Source organism: Nycticebus coucang, chromosome 19 (genome assembly GCF_027406575.1).
Source record: "Nycticebus coucang isolate mNycCou1 chromosome 19, mNycCou1.pri, whole genome shotgun sequence".
NCBI lineage: Eukaryota > Metazoa > Chordata > Mammalia > Primates > Lorisidae > Nycticebus > Nycticebus coucang.
In genome coordinates, this window is record NC_069798.1 from 41,876,890 (window position 1) to 41,887,500 (window position 10,611).

At 41.2% G+C, this 10,611-nt stretch overlaps 1 protein-coding gene across 1 annotated transcript; it reads right to left on the reverse strand.

Annotated features, from left to right (window-relative positions):
* Window positions 1-926: 926 nt before the first annotated feature.
* Window positions 927-10,607, reverse strand: ATP5F1A (ATP synthase F1 subunit alpha). Its single transcript, XM_053571806.1, has 12 exons — window positions 10,432-10,607; window positions 8,409-8,487; window positions 7,543-7,712; window positions 5,152-5,325; window positions 4,887-5,053; window positions 4,260-4,408; window positions 3,807-3,958; window positions 3,489-3,713; window positions 3,047-3,154; window positions 2,782-2,926; window positions 1,331-1,481; window positions 927-1,128 (listed from the first exon to the last, which is right to left on the reverse strand). The coding sequence occupies exons 1-12, from the start codon at window positions 10,489-10,491 to the stop codon at window positions 1,047-1,049; spliced, it is 1,662 nt and encodes a 553-aa protein (XP_053427781.1). The 5' UTR covers window positions 10,492-10,607; the 3' UTR covers window positions 927-1,046.
* Between the last annotated feature and the right edge of the window lie 4 nt (window positions 10,608-10,611).

The window sequence follows — 10,611 nt, forward strand, 5'->3', positions numbered from 1 at the left end:
GTGTTGTAATGGCTGGTGCCTTAGCCACTAAGCTATAGGCAAATGAGCCAGAAAAGTTATTTTTGTAACTGGAGGTCACAAAAATAGAAAAATAGAAAGCACCCCACCCCAACCCCGCCACCAAAAATAAGTATATTATATCCATTTGATTACATTGTAATTATGGGCTGCTGCTTGTTAAAGTTTGTTAAAAAGAACAAACTACGAGAGGATACTGACAGGGTGACATCTCTTCCATTTTTTTGGCCCTATTTTTCATACTTCACTTAGCAATTATTTCATTCCCTTGAGAATTTTAGTTGTCCTTTTCTTTTCTTGCCTATAGTACACCTCTTTATATAGGTAAGTCTGGGCAGAGAAGCCAGTCACGCTCTTCAATATAAATTTGCCACATATATTCAGTTACACTTCTTATGAATTTCTCTTTAATCTACCACAAAGTACTCCAGAATCTTTTTGTCCTGGCCCATAGAAAATTTTAATTCTATCATCATAATCATCATTATTCATCCCCAAGTAGTCCAGAAAAGAGCACAGCCTTGAATTATCTAGTCTGTACCAATATTCAAGTAGAATAGATTAAGAAGCATGTTTGACAATTTCTTTTTCTTTTTTTTTTTTTTGAGACAGAGCCTCAAGCTGTTGCCCTGGGTAGAGTGCCATGGCATCACAGCTCACAGCAACCTCCAACTCCTGGGCTCAAGCGATTCTCCTGCCTCCGCCTCCCAAGTAGCTGGGACTACAGGTGCCGGCCACAATGCCCAGCTATTTTTTGGCTGCAGCCATCATTGTTGTTTGGTGGGCCCGGGCTGGATTCGAACCCACCAGCTCAGATGTATGTGGCTGGCACCTTAGCCGCTTGAGCCACAGGTGCCGAGCCCGACAATTTCTTAAATAGTAATACAAACAGAAAACCACCACACGAATATGGAACCTTTATTTTTAATGTGATTTCTGTACAATACAATACTTTTACAAACGAAAATGATTTACCAGAAGAAACAATGACAAAACCAAATCAGTAGCTGATGTAAATCCATAGCAATTTATGCTTCAAATCCAGCCAAGAAGTTTGTTACAATCTCTTTCAGTTTTGCATCTGACTCTTCTGAGATCTTTCCATCAGCCCTGTTTGGAAACAAAAGCAGATCATCGGTTCTCATCTGGACAAAATTTTAACAAGACTTTACCTTAGGACACCTGTACTCAGTGGTCAGAGTGTTGGCCCTGTGCACCAGGGGTGGCGGGTCTGAACCTGGCTCAGATCTGCTTAATAAAGACTTTATTTTAAAACATAACTATAAAATCAGGCCATCGTTTGTGTTCATACCTGATAGTACCCAACAGGGCTTGGTGCTGGCTGACAACATGAGACAAGAAAGCATTCTCAAACTTTGTGATCTTGCTGGGCTCCAGTTTATCAAGATACCCTCTTACGCCTGCATAGATCACAGCCACTTGTTCTTCAATAGCCATAGGAGCTGAAAAGAAACAAAAGAATACAAAATGAGTTGCTTAAATAAATAAAATGCCATGCTACCAAAGTCAGGGAAACAAACTTTTTCCTCCAATTATTAATACGTCCCGATGTAGTGCCTACATTTTGCATTCTCAGCAACCTAGAACTCTACTTAATACTCCTACACACCTCCCTCCCCAGGAAACAGTTCTATACAGAGGGTGCCAAAAAAAAAGTATATATAGTTTAAGAAAGGAAAAAATACTAAAATAGTAATACTCTATACTAATAACAAGATGAATGTCCATGTTTCACTTCTGCAATTACAAGAGATGCTCAAAGTATAATACATAGATAACACAATAATATACATAGATAACATCTTTTGGTATGTACACATTTTTAGGCATCCCTGATTCTATTTATAATCTGGCAGTGTTTGTCATTTTAGGTGTCCACCGTTTGCTGAAATTATTTGGCAAGATAAAAATATACTAAAATTCTTTTAAATTTGCCAAATTCCTGACCTCAGGAGTTTGAGACCAGCCTGAACAAGAGTAAGACCCCGTCTCTAAAAACAGCCAGGTGTTGTGGAGGCACCTGTTGTCCCAGCTACTTAGGAGACTGATGCAAGATCGTTTGAGCTCAGGAGTTTGAGGTTGCTGTGAGCTATGAGCTATGATTCCACAGTACTCTACCCTGGGACAAGAGAGTAAGACTCTGTCATAAATAGATAAGTAAATAAATCTGCCAAATTTATACAGCCAAGGGTGCAGGGGACTCTACTAAGTCTCGATTCCTGAAAAGAAAGTATTAAATATACTAAGTTTTCCAGGTTATCGCATTTACATTCAAATGTTGATAAGAACTATAGGTGTTGACTGAGAGCGGTGGCACAAGTCTGTAAACTCTGGCACTCTGAAAGGCCTATGAAGGAGGAGCACTTGAACTCAGGAGACCAGCCTGAACCAGAGCTGAGACCTGTTTCTACTAAAAATAGAAAAATTAGCCAAACATCACGGCATGCACCTGGAGTCCTAGCTACTCAAGAGGATAGGTGAGAGGACTGCCTGTGTCCAGGAGTTCAAAGCTGCAGTAAGCTATGATGATGCCACTGTACTTTCCCTGAGGTGACAATTGAGAATCTATCTTAAAAGAGAAAAAAAAAATAGTAAAACAGGTTTTAATCACACCCAAAAAGCATGACTTTTGATGAAAGATAACAACAGGTCTTGAAGTCTGCCTGATGTGACATAGCTCCGCAGGCCTGAGAAGACCCTAAAACACAGTAGGAACTTGACCAAATGAAAAGAACCACTCACAATATTGTCCTTGCTTCAGCAACTCAGTCAAACGCACACCACGACTCAAGAGTTGTTGAGTGGCAGCATCAAGGTCAGAACCAAACTGGGCAAAAGCGGCAACCTCACGATATTGAGCCAATTCCAGCTTCATGGTACCTGCCACCTGAAATACAAAAATTATTGGGACTGTAACTCAGTAACACAATTACTCAAATATAATCAATATACTTTAAGATGTATATCTAATGGTATCTCCCCTCCTACCAAAATGATGCAAAATTACCTGCTTCATTGCCCTGGTTTGGGCAGCAGATCCAACACGAGACACAGACAAACCAACATTAATGGCAGGGCGGATACCCTTGTAGAACAATTCTGTTTCCAAGAATATCTATAATGTAAGGAGAAAATACATGCTAGCAAGCTTAAAGTAAGAAACTAAGTATTTTCAAATTTAAGTCACTATGCCAAAAACCTGACACCCCAAACCTGAATGCAAAATGTCAATCCCCCAAATCTTTCACAACCCAAAATGACCTATACATCTTTTGCTGAAATTAGGAATTACGTATAAGAGGGGTTTCATCATAGTATTCCCCTACCTTCTCCATACATTTGGAATTCCCATAATAAAAATAAAGGCATTTATCAAACCAGTTAATAACCACTAGTCTCAACCAATGCTTTGAAATTACTCTAACCTCTTTTAACTGTTAATGTAGTACCTGTCCATCAGTGATAGAAATGACGTTTGTTGGAATGTAAGCAGACACATCACCAGCCTGTGTTTCTATAACTGGTAAAGCAGTCAAAGAGCCACCACCAAAAGAATCATTCATTTTGGCTGCTCTCTCCAGCAACCGGGAGTGTAGGTAGAATACATCACCAGGATAGGCCTCACGACCAGGAGGTCGGCGCAGCAACAGAGACATCTGACGGTAAGCAACAGCCTACGGTACAGAAAAGGGTTGTGACGTTCAAGCTGCCATCTATGAACTTTTGTCATAGGGCAAACAGATTCTAAAAATGTTATTTCCTTTGACCTGTTTGGATAAGTCGTCATAGATAATCAAAGCATGTTTGCCATTATCTCTAAAATACTCTCCCATGGAACAGCCAGAGTAAGGAGCCAGGTACTGAAGTGGGGCAGCATCAGAAGCTGTAGCTGACACCACAATGGTGTACTTCATGGCATCTGCGGAGAAAACATATTTTAAACTTTACGAAGTTTGATCAATTTTGTGATTTTAAATTGGAGGCTACTATAATAAAAATTGCCTAAGTGTTAAAAAGATTTACTACTAAGAATTATTAATCAAAGTTAAACAGCTTCCACTTTAAAAAACCCAACAAAATCTTTGAATGTATTGGTATTCTATATTATTTCTCACTTTGATCTTTCTTATTTATATTAGAAAGTTCAGCTCATTAGGGAGTAAAATCAATCTTCATTGAGGAGAAGCTATTCTAAGATGAGCAGCGGTAGGTCTTAATACCTGCATCTGTAAGTCTCTTCACCAACTGGGCAACAGTGGATCTCTTCTGACCAATAGCAACATAGATACAGTACAGCTTTTTCTTTTCATCAGTTCCATCATTAAACCGTTTCTGGTTAATGATTGTATCAATAGCAATTGAAGTTTTCCTTTAAAAAGGGAAAATAAACATTCCTAAATACTTCAAAGAATTTCACAGGTGAAACTTTACTATTACTACTAATACTCTTAACACATCCTACTAACCCCATTATAGCCAAAGCATTACCACTATAAAACTAAAAAATAATCGGGTGGCGCCTGTGGCTCAGTCAGTAAGGCGCCAGCCCCATATTCCGAGGGTGGCGGGTTCAAACCCGGCCCTGGCCAAACTGCAATCAAAAAATAGCCGGGCGCTGTGGCGGGCGCCTGTAGTCCCAGTTACTCGGGAGGCTGAGGCAGGAGAATCGCCTAAGCCCAGGAGTTGGAGGTTGCTGTGAGCTGTGTGAGGCCACGGCACTCTACCGAGGGCCATAAAGTGAGACTCTGTCTCTACTAAAAAAAAAAAAAAAAAAAAAAAAAAACTAAAAAATAATCTTTCTATAGAGCAAATTTTAGTTTGAACTTTTAACATGCTTGAGTGTTTACCCAGTCTGTCTGTCACCAATAATGAGCTCACGCTGACCACGACCAATTGGCACCAAGCTATCCACAGCCTTAATGCCAGTCTGCATTGGTTCCCGCACAGAGATTCGAGGAATGATACCAGGGGCTTTCAGGCCAACTCTTCTCCGGGTCTTAGAACCAATTGGACCCTATAAAAGAATAAAATAAAATAAAAAGGAACTCTCAGAATAATCAGTTTTGATGTTTCTTGGAAGCTATAACCACATCTAATTAATATTAAACCTACCTTTCCATCAATGGCATTGCCAAGAGCATCTACCACACGACCCAACAGCTCCTCTCCAACTGGAACATCCACAATGGCTCCTGTCCTCTTCACAATATCTCCTTCCTTAATTAGCTTATCATTTCCAAACACAACAACACCAACATTGTCAGGTTCCAAGTTCAGAGACATGCCCTGCACATAAGACACAAGTGGATACCACTCAATGTAACTGCAAATATGAAAATAGCCGGGGCAGGGGAAGTGTCCTTTTCATCTGGTTTATTCTGGAGTATTTTTCCAACAAACAACCTTCTTTGGTCAGGACTTTTTTTTTTTTTTTTTGTAGAGACAGAGTCTCACTGTACCGCCCTCGGTAGAGTGCCGTGGCGTCACACGGCTCACGGCAACCTCTAACTCCTGGACTTACGCGATTCTCTTGCCTCAACCTCCCGAGCAGCTGGGACTTACAGGCACCTGCCACAACGCCCGGCTATTTTTTTTGTTGCAGTTTGGCCGGGGCTGGGTCTGAACCCGCCACCCTCGGCATACGGGGCCGGCGCCCTACTCACTGAGCCACAGGACTTTTAAAACAGCAACATGTTTCATTATTATTGTAATAATGCTAGCACTATGATAACATGTTGTCACATCCTTGAATTAAAAGCAGCCAAGAAATTGGTGCTTGAGCTGAGAGATCAGTAAGAAAGTGATCAGGAATTATTTTATCAGAACCTACACTCCTCAGGCTAGTAAAAAGTGCAAGGGGGGGGGGTGCCCGTAGCTCAGTGGTTAGGGTGCTGGCCATATGCTCTGGGGCTGGTGGGTTCAAAACGGGCCTGGGCCTGCTAAACAACAACAACAAATAGCCGGGCGTTGTGGCAGGAGCCTGTAGTCCCAGCTACTAGGGAGGCTGAAGCAAAAGAATCACTTGAGCCCAAGAGTTCGAGGTTGCTGAGCTATGACATCACAGCACTCAACCCCACAGTGACAAAGTGAGACTGTCTCAATTAAAAAAAAAGAACAGAAAGGTATCCTGTTGCAGCCAACCAAGAACATACTTTCCTAACCTAATAGCACCAAGTCCTTTCTAAACATTACAATTGTATTCCAGGTCCCTAAATCATGTCTCACGCAAAAAGGCTGTTCCCAACCCAACAGCAGAGTCTGCAGTAATGAAAGCTCTGGGGAAGTACTTACAATCAATACGGAATATCATGGCAGGTTCAAAAACAATCTATTTCTCTGATGTTTAATATAGTATCCACTAAGCACATGTGACTAAATTTAAATCAGTCATGTTTAAAAGATCAAAATTCAGTTCCTCAGTTACAACAGCCACATTTTACATGCTCATTAGTGACACAAGTATAGTTGGCATCATATATATATATATATTTTTTTTTTTTGTAGAGACAGAGTCTCACTTTATTGCCCTCGGTAGAATGCCGTGTTGTCACAGCTCACAACAACCTCCTACTTCCGGGCCTAGGCCATTCTCTTGCCTCAGCCTCCTGAGTAGCTGGGACTATAGGCATTTGCCACAACGCCCGGCTATTTTTTTGTTGCAGTTTGGCCGGGGCCGGGTTTAAACCCGCTACCCTCGGCATATGGGGCTGGCGCCCTACTCACTAAGCCACAGGGGCCACCCTAGTTGGCACCATATTAAACAGCACAGGCATAGAGCATTTCCATCACTACAAAAGTTCTACTGGACATTATTATTAAAAGCTAAAAGGAAACTGAGCTCCTCTACTTCAACCTCACCTTTCAAGGATATATGCTGTAAAAAACAAACAAAAACAAAGATATACATTGTATACTGAAGATAAGAAAGGTTAAAACTTTTGGCCAAGGGGGCTCTATAATTAGTCTTCCACATCAAGTGGCTCTTTTTCCATACTGGACACAAACAAGAGGATCAAGATTCTTTTCTATGTCTGTGAGGAGACAGTCCTACTGCACCCTCTGAGTTCCCCAGAGAACCCAAGACTCCAACAATTTTTATTCCTTATCCCACTGGCCAACAAGGCTGAACCTAATAAAAAGTGGATTTGGATCATTAGCCTCTGCTCTACAAAGTCACCGATTTGCAACTTTCCATGAGAAATAAATTAAGTTAAAATTATCTTAACAGCTATAAAGAACAGACCTGAACTTATGACTGACAAAGAGTTTACTCAATTTTGTATTTTGGTACCAGTGGCTACAACTTATGTGTAAATCAGTTCCTAGAGTAAAAAACCCAACTAACCAAAATCCTTAATTTATTCTCTTTATAATCTATGATAAAGACAAAAAAAAAAACCTGAGACAAATTATTGAAGCTTATAAAATCTAACATAATATCTGAATTGCTAAATCAATGACAACATAGATACTAAAACACCACAACCTCATTTTGTAATTTACCTTTAAGCCTGAAGAAAATTCTACCATTTCTTCTGCTTGAACATTCCTCAGCCCATGTACTCGGGCAATACCATCACCAATACTTAAGACACGCCCAGTCTCTTCAAGGTCAACAGAAGTATCAGCTCCAAGAATACGCTCTTCAAGAATAGATGACATCTCAGCAGTGCCTATTGAGGACAATTCAATTTAAATTTTGGGCTCTATAATTACTCTTCCACATCAAGTGGCTAACAAAGTGTAAGTAACTTTCCTTTTATAGGCACCCAGCTAATACTTAACATGTGGGCAACATATACCATGCTGTGTTCCTGAGTTCACTTTGTATATACACAAATAACACACCTAGTGTATCTCACCTTTACTTAAAAAGCCCTAATACACATCTCAAAAGAAATTTCTCAACCTATAGCTTCTTCCTATGCTCACCTTCCCATTTTGTCACATCCACAATTCACAGATTACTAGCATACAGCAGCAGCTACTGCCTTTGGGGGGAAAAAAAAATCTACTGGTGTGAATTACTTACTTCTTTACTAATGCTTTGTAGAAGGAAAAAGAAAATCTTTCAGAGGTCAAAAAGATTCTACTACCTAGTATGAATACTTTGCTTGATCTAAGAGGCATTATCAAAACAAAAAAGATATGCTAATATCATAAAAGATATGTAACTGTAGTTCATTTCACTGGGGAACCTATCCAGACAGAGCTAAATGGCCCATTATGGTTTAGGAACCTGAGATTCTGTAGAAACTGAGAGAAAAAACTAACAAATGAAAAATCCACAACAATTACTAAAATATGTAATTTATGTCTTCATTTAATGATAAAGTAGTAAGTGTGCTACAGACTAAGAAATGACTCACCAGTCTTCTGAAGATGAGTGTGAGAGGCATGGAGGTTCCTTGTAGCAATGAAAGATGAACCCAAAGCATTTCTGGAGACCTAGTGCAAAAACATTCAATAAAATATGATTTCAAAGAAAGCCTTCAAAAAACTGACAAGCTTCAACAAATGCTGGCTTAGTCTGATCAAATTACTAATAAAATTATTAATTATATATATGCTGGCATGGTGGCTCACGCGTATAATCCTAGCACTCTGGGAGGCTGAGGCAGGTGGATTGCCTGAGCTCACAAGTTCCAGACCAGCCTGAGCAAGAGGGAGACACTGTCTCTAAAAAAAGCCAGGCGCTATGGCAGGTGGCTGTAGTCCCAGCTACTTAAGAGGCTGAGGCGAGAAAAATCACTTGAGCCCAAGAGTTTGAGGTTGCTGTGAGCTATGCCGCCAGGGCTCTACTGAGGGCAACAAAGTGAGATCTATCTTTATATATATTTATATATATATAAATTTTATCTTAAACATTTTGCTTAAAATTTTAAGACTATTAATTACATGAGAAAAGTACCTTTTCACATACAGGGAGTCTCCAGATTACAAATGAGATAGGTTCCAGAAGCTTGTTCTTAAGTTGAATTTGTATGTAAGCTGGAACAAGTGCATTTATCTATTATCTGTAATAGCCTTTATTTGTAAGCGCAAGTCATACATCAGACAGAGGTTTGTAACACAGGGACTATCATGCAGCTCCTAGTACACAGTAAGCACTCCATGAACTCCTAGTACACAGTAAGCACTCCATGAAAAGCTTATTTTTAAAATACAACCTCTATTTAAAAAAGTAACTCCTCTGTATTAAGTATCTGTTTTTAAAGGTTTCCAGATACTGTTATTTTGACTTTAGATTTATTTCAATTGAGTTGTAAAAATTCTCAATAACTGCTTCCTACAAGGGGCAAATCTCAATATACTTCACTCCAGCCTGGGTAACAAGAGCAAATATATAAAAATTGTGTTAGTAAATAAATGCTACAGTTGGTAAAACTGAGAGTTATTGCACAGGGACTTTAATTGTCCTCAACAAAGTCTGCAGCAATTTGGAAAATGGACCTCCCTTTTCCTTCCTTCAAGTATTATAATACTGTGTGTGACTGGTCACTGTCAAATCCAAAGCTACTACCTTCTAAAAAGCTAGATAATAACCAAACGTCAATACGTTTACATAGGATTTATGGGTTATGTCAACTTCAAGAGAGATAAGAAGGGCCCTGACCCTTATGGGCAATATCCAACCTTTTGTTCTACTTTACTTGAATTCTTAATCACCATCAATTCCTCAAGACACCAGGTGGACAACTCAAGAAAAAATTCTTTCAGCAAAGTCTTCTTTCTGCCAGGCTGAGACATCTTAGAATCCAGCTTCATTGCTGCCACAGTACTGCACACATTAAAATACTTCTCTGCGTGTACATCGTGCATTCACGATCGTTTAAACATTCAGAACTAAGAGACTGCCTACACAGGAATTCAAAAAACCACCATCGTTTATTCCATTGCTCCGAACTGACCTCCGGGCAGAGATAGATGACATGCTGGGGCCTGCTGACCTTCATACAATGTCAGGCTCCCTTGACTCACTTCGATAAGAGCGGACAGCAATCCTTATGTCTCCCGCCGGACAAGACCCGAAAAATTGGCAGGGAGGAAGCTCCCTATTTCGGAGGTCTTGGAAAACTGGCGCCCAAGTTCTGACCTTCCCTCAAGACCCCTTACTCTCAGGGCGCTATCTGCCGAAGACAGGCATCCTGAGGTCCTATCTCTGGACAACAATGAGATCACTGCCTCTGCTGGACCACTCTGCCTCATCCCGCACAGGTGGCGAAGAAATGAGTCCCTCCAAGGTCCGCTCTGCTTACCCGGAGCAGCAACGGAGGCAAGATGGCGGCGCCCGCCACATCCCCTCCCTGTCCTGCAGCGCTCCCAAGCCAGCGCACCACCACCCGCTGCAGCCCCGCCGGGCCGCTCCCCAACGCAGGACCCAGTGCTCACCAGCCCCGCCCGCCGAGGGAGGGTGCGGGCCACGGCCGCAGCGACGCGCACGGACAGCATCTTTGCAGTTTCTCCGCGAAGAGCTTCTCTGCAGCCGCAGCCTCAGACCGACTGGGACAAAATGGCTGTGCTGCAAGGAAGGTCAAGGCAGCCAGCGCACCTGACCCGGAAGCACCGCCC